General features: G+C 44.9%; 1 protein-coding gene across 1 annotated transcript; it reads left to right on the top strand.

Annotated features, from left to right (window-relative positions):
- TF (transferrin) lies at window positions 1-25260 on the top strand. The gene is made up of 17 exons (XM_080671965.1): window positions 1-237; window positions 2077-2234; window positions 5654-5762; window positions 6509-6685; window positions 7424-7571; window positions 8346-8401; window positions 8937-9115; window positions 9893-10070; window positions 11706-11860; window positions 12514-12604; window positions 13205-13240; window positions 14501-14659; window positions 16386-16530; window positions 17695-17759; window positions 21483-21667; window positions 23249-23438; window positions 25061-25260. Exons 1-17 carry the CDS (start codon window positions 195-197, stop codon window positions 25114-25116), a joined length of 2130 nt encoding a protein of 709 aa, XP_080528091.1. The 5' UTR covers window positions 1-194; the 3' UTR covers window positions 25117-25260.
- The last annotated feature ends 50 nt before the right edge of the window (window positions 25261-25310 follow it).

The raw sequence follows: 25310 nt of genomic DNA, 5'->3' as shown, positions 1-25310 counted from the left end.
AGATCTCAGGAAATGAGGAGAGCGGGGGTGAGGAATGAAGGGTGATTGGGCAAGCAGGCTGTGCAAACACAGGAGGTCAAAGATTGTGCTTGGTCCCCCTGGTCAGGGATAAAGGGGAGCGGGACACAGAGAGGCAGCGCAGAAGACTGTTGGTCTGTGCCTGCTGCTCCACCCCGCAGACCCAGACCCGGAGGATGAGGCTCACCATCCCTGCCCTGCTGGCCTGCGCGATTCTGGGTGAGTGTGGGTGCAGGGAAGGCCCCTTATACTCCGGACCCAGCCACACTGCCCCCTGGGCTCCATGTTCCCTTCTTGGGGCTGGACAGACAGAGCCTTTCCTCAGCTCTTCCCCATGGCACCTCTGCACCTGCTTTAGCACTGCCTCTGGGACAGCTTTGTGCCTGCGTGCACCTGCTGGTCCTGCTTGTGCCCCTGGCACTTTTTCATGCTCTTCTTGCTTTCTCCTCCTCCTCCTTGTACAGTAAATCTTGTAATAGAGAAATACCATAAATTAGAGCACTCCCATCACAGTTTATCAAATCCCTTCTCCGGGGCCTCTCAATCAAGTCCAAACGGTTTAGCGAGGCATTCAAGGCCTTGCTGGATCTGATCTCCTCCTCTTTGGGAATATGATGTCTCATGGGAGCCATTGGTGCTGACAAAGTCCTGACGCATAGCAGCCCAGGAGTTTGGAGCATGGGATTTAAAGCCAGACTTCCTGGGTCCTCACCAGTGAGGAAGGTAGTACAGCCTGGCCAGGGAAGGTAGGTGAGGAAAATTGAGGCCATGGATCCAGGCAGCGGTGGAGTTGGCTGCACACATCCCTGCAATGGGGGCTGCCACTGGGTGGCCTCTCACACTCTCATCACCTCCTGAGATTATTGAGGCCCCTTATCCTCTTACTTTTACCTTTGGAGACTTCCATGTTTAGTCATTTGTCTCTCCTGAAAAAGCTTACCCTTGAGAGTGGGTCTCACATTATTTGCCTTTGCCTCACTCCTTTCCCACCCCCCACCTCAAGGATCTCATAAGGCTGTGCAAGGTAAATGCATGACTAAGACAAATTCCTGCCCAGGGGAACCTCAGGAGGGGCAGTTTGGGAAGGGTCTGCCCGTGGTGCCTGAGGCCTCCTGTGGTTTCCCAGGGCAGAGTTGGGATAAAGGGTGTTGGGGCAGGAAGTTCCTCCTTATACATTCTGGAGAACTGCTGCCCTCCCCCTCTGCTGCTTTGTGGATATTCAGCGGCTTCCTTAAGTTAGTTGATCCATGGAGAGTAGAGATAACAGAGGGTTTGGGGAACAGTGTCAAAGCTCACATGATGGACAACACATCTGTAACCACATGGATTTGAGTAGCTACAGACATGGCTGACTTTAGCTTTTCCTAATTGCAGCCCAAAAGACTGGTGAAAATTGAGGGTCATTGGAAACAGAGAGAACCACTGACTATATGGAGTTTCCTGGGACAGAGGAAGACAGATGGTGTCACAGACAAATTCATTATCTCATCAGTCATTTACCTCTATCTACTGCCCAACCAGATGCAAATAACTCAGAATGTTATCTTCTTTAGTTTCCTGGGCGGAGACCAAAGACTGGAGGCCTGGTTTCTAAGCATCTCGGCCACTAATGATAGACTGGGTAAAACATCACTCTCTGAGCACAGTTCCCGCCTCTTTTAAAAGTGGTAATTCCTACCTTGTTGGCTTCCTGACTTGCGGTATTGAGCCAATGCCTTGAAGTGGTTGAAAATGCCATGTCACACTGATGAGGTTATGTCCCATTGCAGTCCCATGATGGTGAGGGAAGAAGGCACGGAGAACACAGAGGAGCAGATTGTGGTTTCCTATTGAGAACTGAAGGTCAAGCCCTCTCTCCTGCCAGCAATGGGTGGCAAGTGGGAACCTGGGAGGTCATTAGGGTTCGCTTCTCTTGTCCCAGCCTCAAAATGCAGTGGAACCTGTACCCTTCGCTGATCATGGACTGGAGTTGAAGGAGGACAGGACAGAGGGGATGTAGCCTTCAAGTCCCTTCAGAGGGTGTTGCTGGAACAGGGCTCTCTGTCCTTTCTCCTGTAGGGCTGTGCCTGGCTGTCTCCGACAAAACCGTGAAATGGTGCACCATCTCAAATCATGAGGACACAAAGTGCAGAACTTTCAGTGAAAAAATGCAAAAGACTGTTACTCTTGAATGTGTGAGGGAAACCTCCCACCATAAGTGCATCGAGGCCATTGCGGTAAGTCACTGCTGCCTAAAGGAGAGTGGAAGACAATCCGTACTTCCTCTTGCTCCTGGCGTTCTGGAACAATTCTGTACTCACACATAGGAGGCTGATGTACTTTAGAAATGGACATCGGAGTGGCTACCTTTAATAAGTCTTAAAGCAAAATTCATTGTGCTCTGAAAGGGGGCTATTTTGAGGCACTAAGTTCTCTGAACTCAGGGAAAAAACAAGAATGTTTGCTATCAAAATAACATGGTTTGGAAGTTCTTAATACATCATGAAAGTAGATGAATGATGGTCACAGGGAAGAGAAATATGGTGACAGAATTGCAGATGATAGCTGATCCCATTGTTTTCTAGGTTTTCCAAAATCCTCTTCTCCTTCAACATTGTTCCTGCTCATTTGAACCTGTGTCAGTTGCTGGCTGGGCAATGGGGCTACAGTGATGAATTTAAATACACATGGTCCTTACTCTTGAGGAGCTTTTCTTAAGAGAGAAGAAAAGCATGCAAACAAGTAGATATGTAATTTCAAAATGTGTGCCATAAAATGAAGGGGAAAAGTAGAATGCTCTGATAGAGCCTGGTGTCAGGAACAATCTCCCTGAGAGGGAACAATGAAGCTGAGACCCCAGGGATGAGCATGGGTAAGCCAAGAGCCAAGGTATAACACTCCAAGCAGTGAACAGTAGCATGTGCAAAGGCCCTGAGACGGGAGAACTGAGCTTGTTTGAGTTGCTGTAGAGGAGCCAGGGTGACAGAGCAGAGCAAGCAGATACTGGAAGGAGCAATGAGGTGGGAGAGGCAGACTCAGCTAAATGGAGCTTGATTAACTCGTGAAATCAGTGATTTGATACAAAAACTTGTGTGTTGCCAAAACCGGTTTGACTCAGTGGATAGAGCGTCAGCCTGTGGACTGAAGGGTCCCGGGTTCGATTCCGGTCAAGGGCATGTACCTTGGTTGCGGGCACATCCCCAGTGGGGGGTGTGCAGGAGGCAACTGATTGATGTCTCTCTCTCATCGATGTTTCTAGCTCTCTATCCCTCTCCCTTCCTCTCTGTGAAATATCAATAAAATATATTTAAAAAAAAAAACAAAAAAACAAACTTGTGTTTTTTGTTTTTTTTTTAAAATATATTTTATTGCTTTCTTACAAAGAGGAAGAGAGAGGGATAGAGAGCTAGAAACATCGATGAGAGAGAAACATCGATCAGCTGCCTCCTGCACACCTCCCATTGGGGATGTGCCCACAACCCAGGCACATGCCCTTCACCGGAATCGAACCCGGGACCCTTCAGTCCGCAGGCCGACGCTCTATCCACTGAGCCAAACCGGCTTCGGCTTGTGTGTTTTTTTTTAAAAAAGATATTTTTATTGATTTCAGAGAGGAAGAGAGAGAGATGGAAATATCAATGATGAGAGAGAATCATTGATTGGCTGCCTCCTGCACGCCCCCTACTGAGGATTGAGCCCACAACTTGGGCACATGCCCTTGACCAGAATCGAACCCGGGACCCTTCGTTTGCAGGCCGATACTCTATCCACTGAGTCAAACCGGCTAGGGCTTGTGTGTTCGTTTTTTTTGTTTTTTGTTATTTGCTTTTAAATTGGACCTCAGTTTCTATCATGGTTTAATTATAACCCTTGAATTATGAATATAATCAGCTTTGGTCTATGCAAGCCCCTCTTTTTAAATATGTTAATAATATAAAGTAATACTATCCACAGATCCACCACAAGTTCTCAAAACTTCATTATTGCCAATAGCTTATGTTTGCAGCAGCATTGGATTCTATGGGAATGGCGCCACTTGGGGTTATAGAACCCCTGGCCTTACTTGCAATGATCTGTGCTTACCCTTCCTAAGCAAACAGAATCCTAAGATTTTTTTTTTTGCCTTTTATTTTAGTTTTAAGACTTACCTATGTACTAGAGGCCCGGTGCATGAAATTAGTGCACTTGGAGAGGAGGCCAGCCTGCACCCTCTTGCAGTCCGGGAGCCCTCGGGGGATGTCTGACTGCTGGCTTAGGCCCGCTCCCCATAGGGAGCCATACCTCCATGATCTGTGTCATGTTATATGTAGGGAATAAGACAATAGTTCTAAATGAAATGAAACAATAATGTAAGCCAAACTATATATTTGTCTAGCTGATACTTGTCTAGCCTTGTAATTCTATCAATAAAAACTATTCATAGAGTACTGGCAAGGGCTTCTAAAAAATTATTTTGATTGAAGATAGTTGAAGAAAAATGTAATAGAAGTTATTAAGAGTATATATAAAAAATAGTGCTTCTTACTTTAAGAGAAAATAAATTATAGATACAGTGGAAGGTACCAAAAACCATTTAAAGTGAACTATTATTTAATTTTTCACTCCCACTAGTGGTGCATTTAAATACTTTACATTATTAAATTAATTATAGATACAGTGTGAAGGCATCAAACAACAACCAGCAAGGAACAGTGTAATGAAGGAAATAAACCCATACTGCCTGTATTAGAATCCCTGCTCCATGACTCACTAGCTATGTGGCCTCAAGAAGTGATTTAAAGTGTCTCTGTTTTTTAATGTGTAAAATGCAGCTGCAGAATGGCTCCCGCCTCAAGGATGGTGCTACTGAAGGCTGCCGGCCGGCAATGTGCTAACCTCCCAGCTTACAAGTAGGCATGAGTTGGATAGCAGTGATCTGTGACATGTCTGAATAGTCCATTAAATGAACAATGAGCCACAAGGGAAGTAATCATCGCTTAACACTTATTTCAGAGTAAAGCAAGAAGTTAAATCCAAAGACACACTAACCCTATGAATGCAAGACTCCTGTAGTTATCTGGACCCAGGACAGGAAGGAAAAGTACTGAGTACTGAATCAGAGTGGAGAAGAGTATCATCAAACCCCATTCCCCCATAAGGAGGGCTTCACAGTGACGCCTGAGGAGGCCTCAGCGGAGGGTCCACGATAAAGAGGTCATCAAACAGAAGCACCTGGGTTCTCAATGTACACATGTGTAAGAGCATGGCCGGGCAGCGGGCCTGAGTGATTGACTGCAGCCTCCTTCAGAGCCTGCAGTGCCTGGGCTGTGCACCCAGCCTGGTGTGGGGAGGGCAGCTTTCCACCATGAGGCCTGCGAGTAAAGCCTCTGTAGCTCAGGTTGATCCTAGAAGATCACACACAGGTTTCTGAGCCAAGAACCAGACTCCTCACCAGGAAAAAGAAAACCAATCCATTCCTTCCTCTGTGTTGGAGGAATAGGAATATGGTGGCCAAACTCCCCCCACTGGGGTGGTGGAGTCAAATGAAACTGTTTAGTGGGTCGTCTGGCCAAGTTATTGGCTTTTCTGGCCCCAAACGTCATCCTCACTCACCTGGGTTTTGATGGTCTTTCCTGGAACTGAGGACTTCATTGGTGTCTGGTTTGTTCCTTTTCAGGAAAGCAGAGCAGATGCTGTGACATTGGATGCAGGTTTGGTGTTTGATGCGGGCCGAGCCCCCTTCAACCTGAAACCTGTAGTGGCAGAGTACTACGGGTCAAAAGAGAGTGAGTTCTCCCTGGGGGCCTGGGAGAGAGTTTGTGGCTGTTGTTCTATCCTGATAGACCCTTTTCTCTCCCGGTAGACTCTTGTCTTGTTTAGGCAGGTAATGGAGGAGTGAGTGGGCAATGTCGTGCTGTATAGGTCCCCACAGGCACAACTCAAGGCTTCTGTGGCTTTGGGCTGGTTGAGGACTGGTGTTGCTGACACTGATCTCCTGGGCCAAGAAATGTGCTCCCTGGAGAAATAGAGCAGGCTGTGTACAGCCTGACCTGAACCATTAGAGTTTAGAGCTATATAGAGAGTCCTCCAAGAACCACAGGTGCCTCACTCAGAGAAGAGACCACACTGGAGCACACACTCTGAGAGTAACCTGACTATCTCTGGGCCTGTGTCCCTAGGTCCCAGGAAATACTTAGGAGTCAGGAATGTGACCTCTGGTTTCCAGGTAGCCTTGGGTTGATAGGTGTAGGCAGACAACCTGCAGGGCCAGGGCAGGAAAAATCATTGAGGCCCATGTGCATGTGGCCTTCTGGCCAGTGTTTGCCTGGAGGGTTATACAAATGTCCCCTCTGTGGTCCTTTTCTTCCCTGCAAACCTAGGGAAGTTATTCTGATCTCTCCCTCATTAGGACCCAACCCAACATAAGTGTGGCTTGTGGGTTCCCCTTCCCTAGTCAGGAGCCCAGCAGTGATGAGCAATGTTTCCCTGAGGCGCAGGTTGTGGGTCTTCCATTCACACTGTCTCTTTGTAGATCCACAAACCAGCTATTATGCTGTGGCCGTGGTGAAGAAGGGCAGTGGCTTCCAGCTGAACCAGCTTCGAGGCAAGAAATCCTGCCACACAGGCATTGGCAGGTCTGCTGGGTGGAACATCCCCATGGGCACACTCTATTCCGAATTGCCTGAGCCACAGGAATCTCTTGAGAAAGGTAAGCAGGCAGGAGGGTGTGTGCCCTCAGGCAGATGTCCCTTCTTTAGGTGCCATACAGGCCACCCTGAGGTCACTCAGACATGATCAGGTGGTCATGTGTGATGATTCCTGGGTGGAGGTGGGAGGTTAACCAGCTTTAAACTGGTTGGGTCTGCAACACCGGCAGCCCTTGGGAGGGTTTGGCTGAGTCCTCTCTTCTCTGAGCTCCTGATACCTCAGCAGAGGCTGCCTGGAGGAGTGGGTGGGGAAGCGCATCAGGCCCGACAGAGGGTTCAGGCAGTAGGCCCTATTGCCCACTTCCCTGGGGTGCCTTCCTTTCTGTGTTTCCCCTCCTGCTGGAGTATTCTCTGGTGGCCATGTGCTGGCCATGAGCTTGGCATGCACCTGTCCAGATGGGTGTGTCATCTTCTGGGCATGACTTCCAGGGGAGACTTCTCTCTGAGCTGTTCCAGTGGGACAAGGGAGGGAGCGAGGGTAACAGAGACCTAAGACAGGCCTTAGTTGGTGGTAGTCATAGGCCTGGTCCTTGGGGAGGGTGGTGGGAGAGTAGTTGTTAACATGTCCCTTTTGGGAAACCTTGATCTAGACGAGTGAACACACATATGGGCAAGCAGGGCCTGGTATGCTGGGTTTGTTCTGGTCACTCTCTGTTCATGCATGAGCCTGGGCTGGGAGCTGGAATTGTCTTTGGCCGGGCTGGCTCATGCCCTGTGTTCCACATTTCTGTGTTGAGCAGCAGCGGCCAATTTCTTCGCGGGCAGCTGTGTCCCCGGTGTGGATGGGACAGCCTTCCCCAAACTGTGTCAGCTGTGCGCTGGGAAAGGGAAAGACAAGTGTGCCTTCTCCCACCATGAACCGTACTTTGGCTACTCGGGCGCCCTCAAGTGAGTGAGACTTGCTGCTGCTCCATGGCTGCCGAAGTGTTCCATGTCCTCAGGCTGGGAAACCCTCTCTGGTCCATAGCATAGCCCAGCCTGCAACAAGAGTGTTCAGGTGGCCTAACCCTCCCCCCCCCCCCCGCACCAGCTGGGACTCGCCAGACGAGGCCCGCACATGCTCCCTTCATGCTTCATTGATAGGAACCCGCTTTCCTTGGGACTCTTCTGTCTTCCCAGAGCCCTTGAATCTGTCAAGTGTGTCCTCTCACTGTACTGGGCAGAGCCTGAGGGGACAGGAACATCCCTAGTGTCCGAGACATTCTCCAGTGACTGGCTCTCTGTTTTCTACTGTAGCAGTGTCACTTGCTCAATGTACTGGCCTCTCTCCTGCCTCCCCTCATGGCCTCTGTGCAGACAGCTCACATAGCTCATTTCTTGCTTCTTCTTTTCCCTTGGTTTTATAGCAAGCTAAGGGTACTTTCCCCCCCTCAGGAGATGCTAAGCCTTTATCCTCTATTTCAGAAGTTTGAAAAACATTCTCTGTACTAAAATATCTTCAATGCCTTTTTGCTGCTTTAGGGCACCTGGTGAGGGACCTCTAGTTCCTGGGAGCTCACCTCTCACACATCGGTCGTACCCTAGATGCTTCCTCTGCTGTTGTTCTGCACAGAGGTCTCCACCAGGCTCTCCCCTTGTCCCAGGCAGGATAGGTGATCAGACCCTCAAGCCAGGAGAAGGGTCTATCCCGCAGAAACCCTCCTAATGTGTTTCTTCTCACAGGTGTTTGATGGATGGTGCTGGGGAAGTGGCCTTTGTCAAACACTTGACAGTATTGGGTAAGTTATTAGAAGAATTTGCAGATCCCCCCGAAACAGTGGGCCTTCTCTTTTTCCTGCCTCCCTTTTCATGCTTAGTGGTCAGACTTGAGGATAGTGTGTTCCTCCTTTATCATTGCTTGGGTTTCTACATGTTCAGAGGTATGTGCCTGTGGGGTCCCTGCCTGGACTCCTGGGCCTCTTTCCATCATTCAATATCCTGGACACAGGGCCCTTTCCTTCTGTTAAGTGTCGCCATAGCAAAGGATTGGGGACAGGTTTGGCCAACCTTAGCCTATAGTTGGCCTACTAAGATGAGACCAATGTGGGATGTGGGGCAGTTAACCCTGCACTGGGTATCAGAAAATTCCTCTCCTGTAACTGGCTGTGGGATCTTGAGCAAGTCAGTTTCCCTATGTTCTTTGGCCCTCAGTGTTAGCTCCAGGCTTCTCAGCTCACACATTTTATGATGTAGTGGGATTGCGAGGGAGGGGACGGGGGACCAAATGCTCATGGCTTTTCGTGCAGTAGGTTCATCTGGGCTTTCCTCCCTCAGAGGGTCTTCCACACCAGGCTGACAGGGACCAGTATGAGCTCCTCTGCAGGGACAACACCCGGATGTCAGTAGATAAATATGAGGAGTGCCACCTGGCCGCTGTCCCTTCCCATGCCGTTGTGGCCCGAAGTGTAGGGGGCAAAGAGGACTTGATCTGGGAGCTTCTCAACCAGGCCCAGGTAAGAAATCCACTGTTCTCCCTCCTTAGTGGTCCTTGCTTGGATTTGGGGCATTTTCCTTCATTTCCTTAATGCCACTGCAGACCCTTCTGTTTTTAGGACACAGTGGGGATTATGCTACACACCATCCACTTATCTAAAAGTGCTCAGCAGGGACTCTTCTCAGAGTAGTATGGAACCTAGTCCTGCATTATCATCTACCAGACTCCTACATTTTGGACCAGTGACATGAAGATGCTCCTAACTGCTCTATTACATTTCTTTCCAGCTAAATCAGGCTTTTAGAACAAGGGCAAACATCCCTGCCCTCATGAGGCCTTCCATGAACTCCCCAGAATGAAATGGTCTCTTTCTTGATGTCCCTCAACCTGACTGCAAGGGAGCTAGCTGCTTGCACCACGAGCTTTACATCCCTAGGGCAGCAGAATGCTAGAAATGAGCCAACTATCATCCAGCCCTCCCATCCATCCATCAAGAGTTTAAGTGACAATCACACAGTGTCAGCCTCTGACAGAGATACTTTTCTTGTACTCAGTGAGCCATCAACCCAGCCAGGGAGACAAGCACAGAAACACATTCAGGGAAATAAGATGTGGCATATCCCCCAGAGGGGCTGTAAGTGGAAAAGGTGATGGGTAGGAAAGAGTAGGCCTGACTGCCCTGGCATTTGGAAATTTCATAGTTTAATTTAATTTTCTGGGATTTTGGTTTCTTTTAGTCCCATTTCATAACATACTTTGTCACTGTAGCCATTCACTGCTGTTTTACCATAAATAGGAACATTATGGCAGAGGTACATCTGGAGACTTCCAGCTCTTCAGCTCCTCTCAGGGGAAGGACCTGTTGTTTAAGGACTCTGCCCAAGGGTTTTTAAAGATTCCTCCTAAGATGGATTCCTGGATGTACCTGGGATATGAATATGCCTCTGCAATTAAGAATCTGAAGGAAAAGACACGTAAGTACTTGGGAGGACCATGTGACCTTAGGAGCTTGGAAACGTGATGAGGACAGGGACGAGTGACAGAGTCTGTTCCGGTACTGAACACCTGCCCTGATGTTCCTTTATCTGCCCTACCTGTTAGATGCATTCATCATCATGAGATAAGCTTGGGCATCACCAAAGGGAATTAAAGGAAATTCATACGTAAAATGACATTATTTCCCTTGTGTAAATCAGGGCTGCCCAACCACTTTGTGAAGCCAATTAGCCTGACACAAAGGAAGTCAAAAAGAATGAAATTAATTTCCTACCTATAAGCCAGTACAATGGTAAACATGTGGCCCAGTGAGGCTGAAATTCCAGACAGGTCCATCCTGTTTCTGAATTTTCTTAGGCCACTGGAGGTTTGTTTGGTCATTCATTCATTCAGCAGAGAATTATCGGTTATCTGGTCATAGATTGTGCGAGGTGCTGGTATATAATGGGGAGACAAACATATATGAGATTCTGTTATCATGAAACTTTCTCACCAGCGGAGAAGACAAATGTTCAGTGGATAGTCATTCTATTGAATGATCAACTAAAATGGAGAGGTTTACTAAGAAGGAAAAAAACAACAATACAGGACAAAATACCATGGTCCTATGAGACCATGAAAACAAAAACAGGTCCTGTAGTTAAGATAAGGCTTCCCTGAGGAAGTGGCTCTTGAGCTGAGTCGGATGGTTAAGTGTCCATTCATTCAGCAGACATTTATTGCGCTAACCACAAGCTAGGCACTATCCTGAACAATGAGGGTGCAGTGAAGAAAAGACAGGCATGGCCCTTGCCTGGCAGAGCTTATGATCTTCCACAGTAGTGGTTCCCAACCTTCTTTTGGTCATGCCCCACCTAAGCATCTCTAAAATCCTGATGCCCGCCCCCCCATGACATATAATTCTTATTATTCAAAAAGTGAACTCCTATTCACATAGAGGAAGCCTAAAAGGCCATTAACTTGGTCTAAACAAGCTTCCAAAGAATATGGCATCATGAAAGAGAAAAATGAAAGGACAGTTGAAGTACTGAGGAAGAAATCACTAAAAAATTGTTAAAAAAAATAATAATATGAATACGAAAAAATAGCAAATAAAGTTTCAAAACATATAATAGAGAACTGAAATGCATAAATATGTCACAATATATATTAATATACTGTATATGAGGCCCCTAGAACCATAAGAAATGCAAAAAATTCACTATGAATAACTCATTCTCGAATTGCTCCCTTAAATTGCCCCCCTGTGGGGTGTGTACCCTACGCTGGGAACCACTGTTCTACAGGGAACAGACAATAAACAATGAACAAATAAATAAGAACAGCTCAAGTGGTTAACTGTTATTTCAAAAAGAGGAAAAAGACTAGCCTGAAGTGATAGAGTGCCCGGCATTTGGGAGGATGATTGGCTTCTCAGAAGAAATAAATTTAAACTAAGTCTAAATGATAAGAAGTCAATCAAGAGATTGTTATTGCCTTTGCTTTCTAAGATAATTCCTTGAATGGGATCTGTTTGGGCAAATCCCAGCATTTTCATGAAGACAATAGCATTCAAACTAGCAGGCAGCTCATGGTGCCTCATCTGAAACCCCATTCTCTTTCTTATGTCCTAGGCCCGGAGGCCTCAACGGCTGGATGCAATATTGTGAAGTGGTGTGCAATAGGCCACCAGGAGAGACTCAAGTGTGATGAGTGGAGCATAAACAGTAAAGGGAAAATCGAGTGTGAATCAGCAGAGACCACCGAAGACTGTATTGCCAAGATCATGGTATGTCATTCCTGCTTCCATAGGGCAGTGCCCTTGCCACTGCTGCCTGCCTGTCCCAAGTATTCCTGGGAGTGATATGAAAACCCAGGAATAATCAGGTATGTGGGCAGCTAATTCATTAGGCAAAATGAGTTAGAACCTTACCCTCACTGAGGGAGCCCAGCCCCACAGAAGCTTCAGTATTTTTGAGCGTGTGGATCTGATAGGCTCCTTAGAGCTGGGCTCCACTCATCTGTCTTGCAAAGGAGAATCCTTGGTGTCAGAAAGATGTTGTGGGAATGGCTCTGAGACAGTGTGTACTATTAGAGGACAGGCGGACTGAATGTGGGTCTTTGCTCCTGAAGAAACAAAGCAAGGCACCCAGAACTGATCATCAGTTCAAGGTGGTTTGGGTGAAAATGAGAGTACATTTTATTTTCTGTGCTGTGTGTACCTGGCTGATCCTTTGGGGGAGTGTGTGTGTGTGTGTGTGTGTGTGTGTGTGTGTGTGTGTGTGTGTCGGGGAGAGGGGGCGGATCCAGAACTAGCAACAGCTGTCTCCTTGGTACTTGATGACCTGGGCTGGGAAGGATGCTTCAAGGAAACACCTGGAAGGGCAGACAGGACAGAAAATGGCCTCCTTACATCTACTCTGATGTGCTGTGTCTTTGCAGAAAGGAGAAGCTGATGCCATGAGCTTGGATGGAGGTTTCATCTACATCGCGGGCAAGTGTGGACTGGTGCCTGTCCTGGCAGAGAACTACAGTAAGTGGAAGGGGCGCCCCTCAGTGTTTTATTTCCTCTAGGCCACGAAGAACGGAGATGGGAAAATCATAGCCTGATTTTTACTACAATGGCCATAAAAGATCTTGCTCACTGAGCATCTCCCACTTCCCAGGCTCTGGGCTCCCTCATCTCTAATCCCCACAGTTATCTTGAAGGATAGTTCTTCTGTCATACCTTCCACCTGGGGAAATGGAGGCTTTGCATTGCAAAGTTCCAGCTAAAAGAAAACTTATTGCAGAGAACAGTTGGGATTCTCAGCTGAGATTCCTGGCAGGTCTTCTTGCTTGCAAAACTCACACTTTTCTTATTGCTCTGGTGCAGAGATTCAAGTATAATTGGCAGGGACCACTGTGGCCACAGGACAGACAGAGCAGGAAACTTGAAATTCATAATTTTGGGCTAAATTCCATTGGCCAGTGAGTTAAAGTGAATTTGCATAATCAAGAGAGCTTGGGCTTTTTGGGAATTGGTGCTATGTAGTTTTTATGGCTCTTTTTATTCTGATCTGCAACATGGGGAAGGCATGATTTCCAATCTATAAATGAGTATTTAATGAATTCTTCATTTTCTCTTCTCCAGAAACTACCAGTAATTGTAGGAACACACCAGAAAGAGGTGAGTTGGGATTGAGAACCTGAGTTTAAGATAAATTCTATTGCTTTTGGGAAAGAGGAAGCTAAGTTTAAATTCAAATCACAAGTAGATAAGGCAACAGAAGAGATCAATTTTTAGAATGCAAAAGAATCATGGAACGATAGTAAATGGTAATGATGGTTCCTCTTTTACACTTGCCATGACTTACACAAAGGATTTCTCATTGAATCCCATAAAGTAGGTCTTGTCATCCTCTAAGGATAAAGAAGAGGCTGAGAGAGTTTATAAGTTGTCTAGGCTCCTATATCCTGTAAGCACATCCATATCCTCCTCACCACTCCTGACTGCCTTGCATTACATTAGGCCTGCAGTTTCAGGTGAGAGTTAGCACCAGCCAAGGAGCCTTGCATATTTGTGTCTGGCAGGGCTGGGAAGAGAGGCTCACATGGACAGATGTCTAAGAGGATAAAATTCCCCAGTCTTCCAGCCAGGGCTGGGCTCAGGAATCCAGGCCAATGGTGGCTCTTGCCCAGGGTTCTGGCTGGGGTGGATTTGGAAAGATGGAGTGGGAGCAAGTCAGGAACTCTTACACCCTGGTAAGCACTGGGCCCCAGAACCTCTGTGCACAGACCTCTCCAGGTCATTTTCCAGCTACTAGTGTACAATTCTGTCCTTGTGACTTCCCCTGATTACAACCTCCCCGCCTTTCCCCATCACTCTAGGAGCCAAGCTCAGTAGGAGAATATAGAAAGGCCTATTCTTATTCCATCAAACTATTTGCTGCTAAAAATGGTAGCTGACTTGATTTTGACAGTTTCTACTGCACATATTTATTTTAGTGCAAATCTGTATTCTCCTTATCACAAAATATCTGGCCAGAATATTCCCTGCAGTTTATTGGCCATATACAATATTTCCTAATAATTGTTAGTACACTATGTATTCTTCAGTATTCATTCCTCTGATATTCCCCAGTGGAAGGTGAGTTGCTGATTTATAACTTCAGTAGCTTTGTGCATTTGGGAAAGGGTCATACACCAGCCATTGCTCTATGATAATATATTCTTGTTATTTTGATTTTTTCAGTTCAGATTAATCTCCACCTGAAAGAATGACTTGTATTCACCTCACTGTTATTGGGAAGGGCTCCTTCAGAGACAGTAGGAATAATTCAGAATAATTTTGCTTCCATAGGGAGATGGCAGGCTTTGACTGCTGACAGACACTCTGGAGGGCCTAGAGGTATTAATACATCATTTTTGGGGGACATATTTCTTATAGGATATTTGGCTGTGGCTGTGGTTAAGTCATCATCACCAGAGGACCTCACATGGAACACTCTACAAGGCAAGAAGTCCTGTCACACTGCAGTAGATAGAACTGCTGGCTGGAATATCCCCATGGGCCTGCTCTACAACAAGATCAATCACTGTGAATTTGGTGAGTGAATCCTGGGAGGTCACTGTAGTCAGGGCAGGCCAGAAAGAGGTGTACTGGGAAGAGTGGTATAGTACAAAATGCTGCTGTGGCCCTGGTTCTATAGTAGTTAAAATTTGTTTAAAGTAAACCTTAAGGAAATACCTAAAAGAGACAGTAGGGCTGGGGAGATGAATCAAAATGGTTCTTTTTGGTTGCATATAATGGCTTACCTTTCTCTCTTATGAAAAAGAGGAGAGGTGAGCAGTCCATGCTGATATCATCATTAGAAACCCAGGCTCCCTTTATCTTTTGCTTCACCATTCTGAGCATGAGGCCTCCGTCTTCAAGGTCATCCATAATTACCGTCACATCCATAATCCAGGAAACCTCAAGGAGCAAGGAGTAAGGGCAACTTAAAGTGAATGTCACCTGCTATTAACATATTAAAGAAGCCATCCCGGAAATCTAACCCAATCTCTTCAAATAACTTCTCATTGCTCAGAATTTAGGAACATAATCCACTTAGCTCTAAATAACACTGGAAAATGTCATCTTTCATTTGGGCATGTTTCTGCCCAAATAAAACCAGATCTTTGTTTAAAAAAATTAAAAATAGAATTACCATATGATCCAGCAATTCTACTTATGGGTATTTATAAAAAAGAAAAAACACTAATTCAAAAAGATATATGCACTCCCATGTTTACTGCAGCATTATTTACTAGTGGCCTGGTGCACAAATTTGTGCACATTGAAAATAAATTAATTAGAGGAAATATTTTAATATTGCTATTCGCCCTTTATAATAGAAGTGGCAATCAAATTCACAATCAACAATGACACATCGAAACACACTCATGCGATTGGCACCAGCGAGAGCTTTAGATGTATCACACATGCACAAGTCAACTTAGCCTTTTATAGATATAGAACAAACTTGCTTAATTAGACCTGCTTTCTGATTTAGCTAAACTTTTTCCAGCCCGGTGAAGCACCCCAACTTCTCTTAGTTTTAGGCCCTAAAAACTCATGTGAAGTTCACCATGGACAAATGTTTTCTAATGGTTCTCATTTACATTAACTTCCTGAGTATGTCCTCCCTGCCACCTCCAAATACATGTAACTGATGTAAAAACAGTTATGAAGTAGATGAGTCATGTGTGTAGACTGGATCACACGTATGCACCCAGTTGTTCTGATTTGACAGGAAGCAAAGAGTGGCTGTGTGATGTTCAGAAGCTCTGGTTCCCAACCAGCAAGGGCTCCACCTCTGCTCTCCTGGAAGTGTTACAGCCAGGGGAGAGCAGCTGAGCTGTGACTAAATTTCCCCAGCCCTTTTCTGAGCTTGGAGTTCTAAGTTCTGTTAAAGCCTCTTATAATAAATGGCAGGAGAAGAAAACATCTGCAAATAGGTGGCACAAGTTCAGGGAGTGAGACCTTCAATTTTATCCCTTTTATGTCATTTCCATCTTTTTCCTTTAGATAAGTGATAACACTCTCCGGGGGTCTGAAGAATTCTCTCCACCATAATTGTAATTTACAATTACAATTCTAACTAACTTCTATTCCCAGTCTTAAGTTTCCCTTTAAATCTGACAGCCTGGTGGGTCCTGAGTTGGTGGCAGGTCCCAGAATAAATGAGTATGTTCTACTGGTCTTGGGCTATACACACCTGTTAATGTGTTAGATGAAGGCCATTCATATGGACTTACTTAGGAAAAGCTGACTTCCTCTTGCCCTTCTGCAGATAAATTTTTCAGTCAAGGCTGTGCCCCTGGGTATGCACGAAGTTCCAGTCTCTGTGCTCTGTGTGTTGGTTCAGCAAGTGTTCCAGGAAAGGAGTGTGAACCCAATAACAATGAAAGATACTATGGCTACACAGGGGCTTTCAGGTAAGTCTTATAACGCTGAAATGAATATAATACTCCCAGCTCTGACAAGATTCCTTTTTTGGAACTAAGGTGAGTTTCTTATGTTACTAGCCTATTAGTCCTGTGCGTTTCAGGTGCCACATTCAGCAACCATATGTAGAAGCCTGTGTGAAAGGGCCTCCAGGACTGTCTCCAGACCTGGCTGTCATAGACAGCAAAGATTGGCAATATGGTTGTTCTCAACAGAGGGCAATTTGTCCTCTGGAGATAATTGGCAGTGTCTGGAGATATTTTTGATTATCAAATAGGACTGGAGCGGGTTGGGGTGGGGAGAGGGTGCTACTGACATCTAATTGGTAGAGGCTGCTAAACATCCCGCATGCATAGGACAGCACTCTGTAACAGTTATCTGGCTCAAAATGTTACAAGTGCCAATGTGGGGGAACCCTATCATAGTTGAATATAGGAGTCAGGGGCCTGGCTCATGCTCTTCGTGCATCTCTGGGGAACCTACAACCATACTCAACCTGGAAATATATAAAAGTAAAGTACACGATTTCTACGTTCCCAACTATAATTCTGTTTCATGGAATGTTTATCATTTTCCAGTAGAGACACCTGTTCACTTTATGATCTTATTACTTTTTAATTATCCTTTCTGATTCAGGCCTGTGTTACTTAGTAGTTCATTAATCCATCAACTGCACAAGTATTGTAATTGAATTTCTCAGTGAAGAAAAACACAAAAGTTTATCCCAATGTAACAGTTAGAACCACCCTGTGAATTAGAGTAAATAAAATGCACAGTCTACACATTTCCAATTTTACAAAGAAATCACCTCACTGGAAAAACTACTCTCTAATATCTGTTTTGATGCATAGAAAACGATGTAGCTCTCTCTGTTGGAGAAACTGTGCCAGAATTTAAGATTTAGTGCGTGGAACCGAGACTATATAACTACAAAGCAAATTGGAGATTTCTTTTTCTTTACTACTTCGCGATGTAAGATTAGTGATAATAGTTGATTAGTGATAATCTATTATTGTAATAATAGATTAGTGATAGAAGGGGAGTCACAATTGCTGATGTCAGATGGCCAGCTCTAGATCTGTAAGGTTGCCCTCCTGAATGACAGATCTATCTCGCTGACTTCCTCTCTTTTCTTCCTATCTTGCTCTCTGTAGGTGTCTGGTTGAGAGTGGAGACGTGGCCTTTGTGAAAGAAGAGACTGTCATGCAGAACACTGATGGTATGTGCACATGTCCCTCTGTCCCTCTACACCGGGGTTGCTGTGTTCCCTTGTGTTCAGGATGCCTTGGTGAAAGTGTTATGGACTCTGTCAAGCTCCAGAGCTCTGATTCTCAACCTTTTTGTTCAGTGAAGAGAGGTTTTCACCTGGGTAAGCAGTGTGGTAAGAACCGTGAGGTTCCAGTGGCCCTGAATTCTTCCCCAGGAGCCCTACCATGGCTGCAGGCATTATGCTGCCTGTCCTCTAAATACTGCAGGACATATTTCTTAAGAACAAGGACATGCTCTTATATACCTACTTTACAATTATCAAGATCAGGATATTTACATTAACATGAATTTAATATTCATTACATCCACAGTCCATATTCAACTTTTCTGAATCATTGCAAAAGGGTCCTTTATAATTATTTCCTATATTTTCAGGCCCAATATATATTTTCCAATATATTCTATGTCCACTGGGGAGATAGTGGCATACCAGTAGCATACCAGTAGGGATGAGCACCAAGATCTTGGATTCTAGAACCAGCTCCATTAAAAGTAACCAGGGCCCCTTAGAGCAATAGCCTATTCTGGCGCTGAGCAGGAAAAATATAAGGTGAGCTTGGAACATCACTTGGAAGTGATCAGAGTGATGGGACATGTGAAAGCACCCAGGAGTTATTTGGACCACCAACTGGCTAAATCTGGGGCATTCTGAGTATTAAAAGAAATAATAATAATGTAAACTATAATAACCCAGTGAATAAAATAAAAATACATGAGTCGATCCTGATTAAACAAATGAAGGTAAAGGAACAGATATTCCTTATTGTAGAATGCTAAACTAATAAATGTAGGAATGATTATAAAGTTAAAAAACTATTACTTGGCAAACAATATAGTCATGATTGATTCAATCAAAAACCATTATTGGATCCTAAAACTAGAGGGTGAATATTGGATGGCTATGACATTAAAAAACAAACCCTGGCCAGGTGGCTCAGTTGGTTGGAGCATTGGCCCATTGGTTGGAGCATTGGCCTATACACCAAAAGGTTGTGGGTTTGATTCTCAGTCATGGCGCATACCTAGGTTACAGGTTTGATCCCAGTCAGGGTGCATACAGGAGGTAACCAATTGATGTTTCTCTCTCTCTCAAAATAAATAAAAAACATATCCTCAGGATTAAAAAAAAAGGAACAAGAAAAAGTTTTTAAAGTTGGTAAGAATGAGTACTCCACCTGCCCGCTCTGTATCACTACTTAGAGAACCCAATAAAGTCCAAGCAGCTATTTCTTCCCTTCCTTTCCTCATGCCCCTTCACCCAACCTCAAATCTTTCCAGCAACTCGTCTAGAATAAACTAACTCCAACTCCTCCAAGAAGTCTTCCCTGATGGGACACATACATCCACAACAGAATCCCTGTCCATATTGCTAGTGTTATTGAATTCATCACACTTTATAATAAACTGTGGCCACAGGAAATCTTTGAGCTTCTTTTTTCCTCCTTTTCTATCCCGACACCGACTATAGCATGTGGCATACAGAAGTTGCTAAGTACTTACTTGAAGGAATATTGATTTGGCTAATTTTTTCTTTCCTCCCTCCTATTATTTTTGCTTTTTTTCTTTAAGGGCTGTCCTTTTTCCTGCTACCGAGAATCACCCTAAGACTGGATCTTTGTCACTCCTTGATTTCTTTTTGTACTCTTCTGAGTAGGGCTTCCCTTTCTAGGCTTTACTTCTCCACTCTTTGCAATGACTCCAAAAGCTGTGCCTCTTGAGGGGAATTTAGAGAGGAAGCCTAACGTGGTCATTTCTATGTACAAAGTACACTGGTGCTGCGACCTCAACCTGTGTAAATCCAAACTCCTCATATTCTCTCAAAATCCATTCCTCTTCCTACAGCCTCTGTCCCTACTGAAGACTTGACTGCATGCCCTGCCAGTCAAGCCTAGATTAGTTTCAGTATGTTTTTATTTCTTCAAAATATGTCTTTATTAATTCCATGGTATGTTGGTGTATAGAAGAATCAGGATACAAAAGCATGTGGAGTCTATGATCTAATTATTTAGATTTGTCTGCAAATTATGTGTGTCGAAAAAAGACTAGAAGAAATGCACCAATCTGAAAAGTGGTTGCTGTAGGATTATAAATGTTTCAAAATTTTCTTCTTTAAACTGGGTAACATTTTACAAATTACTGTTGTAAAACTGAAACCAAAACCAAGGATTAGTTCTTTTGGAAATAAAAAGTTTTATCATGCACTTCTAGATGCCCAATGCTACCCTCCTAACCCAGACTAAATCTCCTCCCATCTCATTATTCTTAATTGTCCTATTTTAGGTTCTGGCTCACACAGACATGGAAGTCATATTGACTTCCATTTATAAATCCTCATAGACCCACGTTTCCTCCTGCCAAGTGCCACACTCCATCCCACACTCAAGGCCTTTAGTGCCTGGGCGTGCCTCACCTGCTTAGCCCAGCCACCGAGACTGTCCCAGTGGGGCCAATTCTCCTTTCACCCATTAGAAACACCAAGTTTGTACCTCCCTGAGTCTTACCAGTGCCCTCCATCTTCCCCAGAGAAGCATTCCTTTCTCCTCCCCCCAATTCTATACATTACAAGACACGTAAAAACTTGCCTCTTCCAGCTAGCTTTCCCTAATTAATGTACCCTCACTGTGCTGGCTCTGAGTTCACACAGCATTTAGAGTGTAGTGTATTCCACAAAATAGAAAATGTTATTATCTGTGCCCTGAATCTTTGCTTTTGGCATCTGTGCTATCTTCCCCTCTAATCAGACTGTATCTTGTATAGGGCTGAGAACATAGTATTAAATAAATGCTTAAATTACGAGTAGAACCAGGGTTTGAAGAGAACAAGGATAGATTTCATTTGGAAGGTGTTGAGTTGGAGGAACTGGTAAGAAAGGAAAGGAGAAATGTTTGAAGATGAGTGAAGATGTGTATGGTTAGGCAATTTGAGTTTTCTATCAAAACTAAAAGGGTACATTTTGGGAGTGCAGAAAACAGGTATTTTGACTTTATAGATAAGTAATATAAAATTTTATAACAGTGAATTCATGTATTAGTTGTTCCATTAAATGAAAAAAAGAAAGAAAATTAAATTAAGGAAAAGATTAGGAGAGAAGTAAAAACTGGGAAAACATATTTGAGAATTGCCTCTGGAGGAAAGAGCCAGAACCCTGAGAATGGGTAAGATTTTCTTTTCCAGAGAGAATACAGAGAAGGTGAAGCAAAGGGCTGAGAACAGGGTATGGACCTGTGTGCACAGAGGGATGTACACATTTTCACACAGAGCCAGTATGAGCGAGTCAGACTTAAAACACCACTGGTTTCCAAAAGGACTTCTGGGGAAAATTCCTTTGCTTGTTGGTGCAAGAAGATTGTCAATCAGTTGAGGGTCACGTACTTCCTACGCTGGAGCAAGAGGCCCAAATGCTTTGGAATTTAGTAGAAATAAAGAACTTTTGGAACAGCATCCACAGAATATAGTCCTCTTCTCTGGCTGGGTGGGGCAGGTTGGAAGGGGTGGTTGCTAGGAATTCCTGGTAAGTCTCGTCCTCTCCACATCACTGTGACCTCATAGTGTGCACTTCTGTTGGCCACTGGGTCCAGGCCCTCCACACACCAGTGGATTGATCACAGTGCCCCGGGAAGGGTGACTTGACCAAAGCTGTCAGCTGTGGCTGACCCACCTTCTCTGTCTCCAGGAAAGAACACTGACGACTGGGCTAAGAACCTAAAGCAGGAAGATTTCAAGCTGCTGTGCACTGATGGCACCAGGAAGCCTGTGACCGAGGCTGAGAACTGCCACCTAGCCAGATCCCCAAATCATGGTGTGGTCTCAAGGCAAGATAAGGCAGCTTGTGTTCGCCAGGTGCTAGTTGAACAGCAGGTATGAACCAGCCAAGGCCTCCACCCTTTCTTTTTGAGTGGTGTGGATAACTTGGGAGGAGCTCACAGCTAAATGCAGCCCATATTCCCGCATTCTCTTTCTGGAAACTAGAATTGTAAGGGTATGGATTTTCAAACTGGATCTCCGAGGCCTGGCTCTCCTGGTCACTGGAGATTAGCCTCCATCTGATGTGCATGTCCTCAGGTCTGCCTTCCTGCTTTGCCCTTGGTACCCTCATTTTCTGCACATCTGCATTTTTTTAAATGAAAGAGTCTGATTCTGTTTCCCAGACCTCCTTGACACAGGTCATGAAATGCGGATTTGTGTTTCCCTTGCTTAGACAGAGAACGACTCAAACATCCAGAAAAATCCAAGCTCCCAACCCTCATGGAGCTTCTCCTCTGGCCAGCCTTGGTGAGGAGAGGGGCTGCCTGAGTATTCTTTTTTTATATATATATTTTTATTGATTTCAGAGAGGAAGGGAGAGGGAGAGAGAAACATCAATGATAAGAGAGAATTGGTGATTGGCTGCCTCCTGCACATTGCCTCAAGCCCGCAACCTGGGCATGCGCCCTGATGGGGAATTGAACCCTGACCTCCTGGTTCATAGGTCGACACTCAACCACTGAGCCACGCTGGCTGGGCCTGCCTGAGTATTCTAATTCTAAAGGCTCCTCTACCCACTAATACTACCCGCCTATTGAATCACCAATAGTTTTATTTTTAAAAAATTAAGATAGCTTATCTTTATGAGTCCTCTTATGGTAAATTATAATAATAATTCAGATTTAATGAAGATTTCCTAGGTACTAGGTGGAATGCTAAACTTTTTGTAATCATCATTTCACTTATAATCTTAGGAAGCGTGGAATAATTAAGCCTCTTGCCCAACATAGGATAAAAAATGTAGTCAAGCCCTTGCCGGGTAGCTCAATTGGTTGGAGTGTCATTCCGTACACTGAAAGGTTTAGGGTTCGATTCCATCAGGGCACATACCTAGGTTGTGGGTTCAATCTCTAGTTGGGGTGCTAGGAGGCAACTGATGTTTCTCTCTCACATCAATGTTTCTCTCTCTCCCTTCTTCTCTTTCTAAAAATCAATAAAAACATACCCTTGAATAAAGATTAAAAAACATTTAGTCAAACATGAACTTGTAACAACTACCTGTACCACCACTTATTGGGTGGCTCATGTTTAACATCTTTTTTGACAATAACACTTGGAAGGGACATGTTTCTGCCTGACCTCTCGTTTCCTGGAAGCAGCTCACGAGGCCATGGCCAAGGAAGTGGGGTGGAGAGATCAGAGAAATCAGGAGCAGGTGGCTGGGTGGGAAGGACTCCACAGAGGATGTGGACCAGGAGGAACCCTACAGAGGACTTTGGGACTTCATGAAAGCATGGAGCTGGGGCCAAAAGTGGGTGAATGCCAGGTGAGGGAGGTGGAGAGATCCTGAGGCATCCTTGGTAGCTTCCCTTGTTTTCTAAAGCCAGTTCTTAACTTTTAGCCTCCTCCATCCCATCCGTATGTTCCTAGTTGCTCACTTCCACAGGTCCTCAGCACTTTCTATTCATTTGACAGGCCGAATTTGGAAAAAATGAAAATGGCTGCTTGGGCGACTTTTGTCTATTCCAATCTAAAACCAAGGACCTGCTGTTCAGGGATGATACAAAATGTTTGGCCGAACTTCAGGAAAGAACAACGTATGAATCCTATTTAGGAGCGGAGTATGTCATGGCTGTGGGTAACCTGAAACAGTGCTCAACTTCAAGTGAGTAGGAGAAACAGCATGGGGGAAGCTGCAAAGCAAATACGGGCAGGGTTCTGGGTGCTGGTTACAAAAGGAGAAGTGGGCTATAGCTCCAGGAGATGACCAATGGACAAGATGAAACAATGAGGGAACAGCATAATCCCAGGACATATGAAGGCTACTTGTAAGGGCAGTTGGCAAGAAGGCTATTGCCTCAGGGCACTGAAGTAGTGAATTGCTTGGATATGCAGAATTCCATGTTATTTTGAAGAAAAGAAGGGATTTATGTGCCCATACCCATTGCTCTGCACTAAAATCCTTTTTTTATACTGAGTTGCATTGTCTAATATGGCAGCCCTAGCTATATAACACCATTTAAATTTAAATTACTTAAAATTAAACAGAATGAAAAATTTAGTTCCTTGGTCACACTAGCCATAATTCAAGTGCTCAGCAGCTACATGTGGCTCCACATAGGTGAGCAAAGATGCATTTCCATCAACGCAGAAAGTTCTTTAACATAGTGCTGCTCTTGAGAGCTTGAACAATGATAATTCTGGTAACTATAAAGTTGTCATATATAATACTCATCTAGAACACTAGTTTTCTCAGAATTAAAATACAAAAAAGTACATTTGCACTATATCTATGTTGGACCTCATTAATCACTTGAAATCATTTGGAAGATGTGGAAGAATAATATGTGATAGGGTGAATATACATCAACTTTTGTGTGCATATAAGTGAGCCATAGTCCTTAAGAAAGCATATCTTAAGGACCATGGCCATGTGGATTCTGATTCCCAGGCCCTGTGGATACTGAATCAGCAAGTCTGTGCCACAGTCAGGGTTTCTACACTTTAACAGCTGCCCCACATGATTTTGATGTAAGGAACATGCTTGCCCATGGCCACTGTTGTGAGCACCCAGTTATATTTACCTAACCCAGTGGTCGGCAAACTGCGGCTCACGAGCCACATGTGGCTCGTGAGCCGCAGTTTGCCGCTCTGTTGACTAATGAGTTTGCTGACCACTGACCTAGACTCTCGATTCCAATAATTACAGGCTGTTGTTGTTCCTTGTGATTAAGCCCCTATTCCAGTGGTCGGCAAACTCATTAGTCAACAGAGCGGCAAACCGCGGCTCGCGAGCCGCATGTGGCTCGCGAGCTGCAGTTTGCCGACCACTGACTAACCTATATCCTCCAAGAGGGGAGAAAGTCTGGTTCTGCTGTTCTCTGCTCCATCCCAGCCCCTAGTACGGAAACTGACACATGCAGGTGCCTGGTGCATCTTGCTGTGGTGGTTCCTTTCCAGCCTAAAGAGGTCAGAGAGGACAGTACTCACAGGCTCCTCCCAATCACATGGACTCAAGTGTAGGAGCTCTGCCTGTAAGACACCAGGTGAGAAATGAGGCAGGGCAGGGAAATCGTGTTACCATCCTTGGCATGGGGCATGACCTGGGGTAGGCACAAGGCCTATGCAGGCAAGTGGAGAAGGCCACTGGGAGAATGACTGGTCCAGCATCAGAAGAGCAGGGCTACGGTCTGAATGCTTTTGTATCAGGTTTAACTGTTCATTCCCTCGACAGAAAATAAATACAGGTATATACTGACTTTCCTACCTTTCTTTCTTCCCCTATAGAACTCCTGGAAGCCTGCACTTTCCATAAACCTTTAACTCCAAAAACAGGGCCATGAGCTGATGGAGATGGGAGCTCATGTGACCCATCGGCGTCCCCTGGTCTCGCTGCCCTGAGTGGTTTTTTGGCTGCCTTCATAGTTCAATGTTGCCATCTGTGCAGGAAATAAATAAAAAATAGTATTGGTTTTATCTTTTAAAAACTTCATTCTTTCCTAAATGTTTGTCCTGGAAGGATTTCTTCTATACTATC

The sequence above is a fragment of the Plecotus auritus genome (genome assembly GCF_963455305.1).
Source record: "Plecotus auritus genome assembly, chromosome: 6".
NCBI classification, from domain to species: Eukaryota; Metazoa; Chordata; class Mammalia; order Chiroptera; family Vespertilionidae; genus Plecotus; species Plecotus auritus.
The sequence above is the reverse complement of the archived record's forward strand: the minus strand, read 5'-3'. Positions and strand labels throughout refer to the sequence as shown.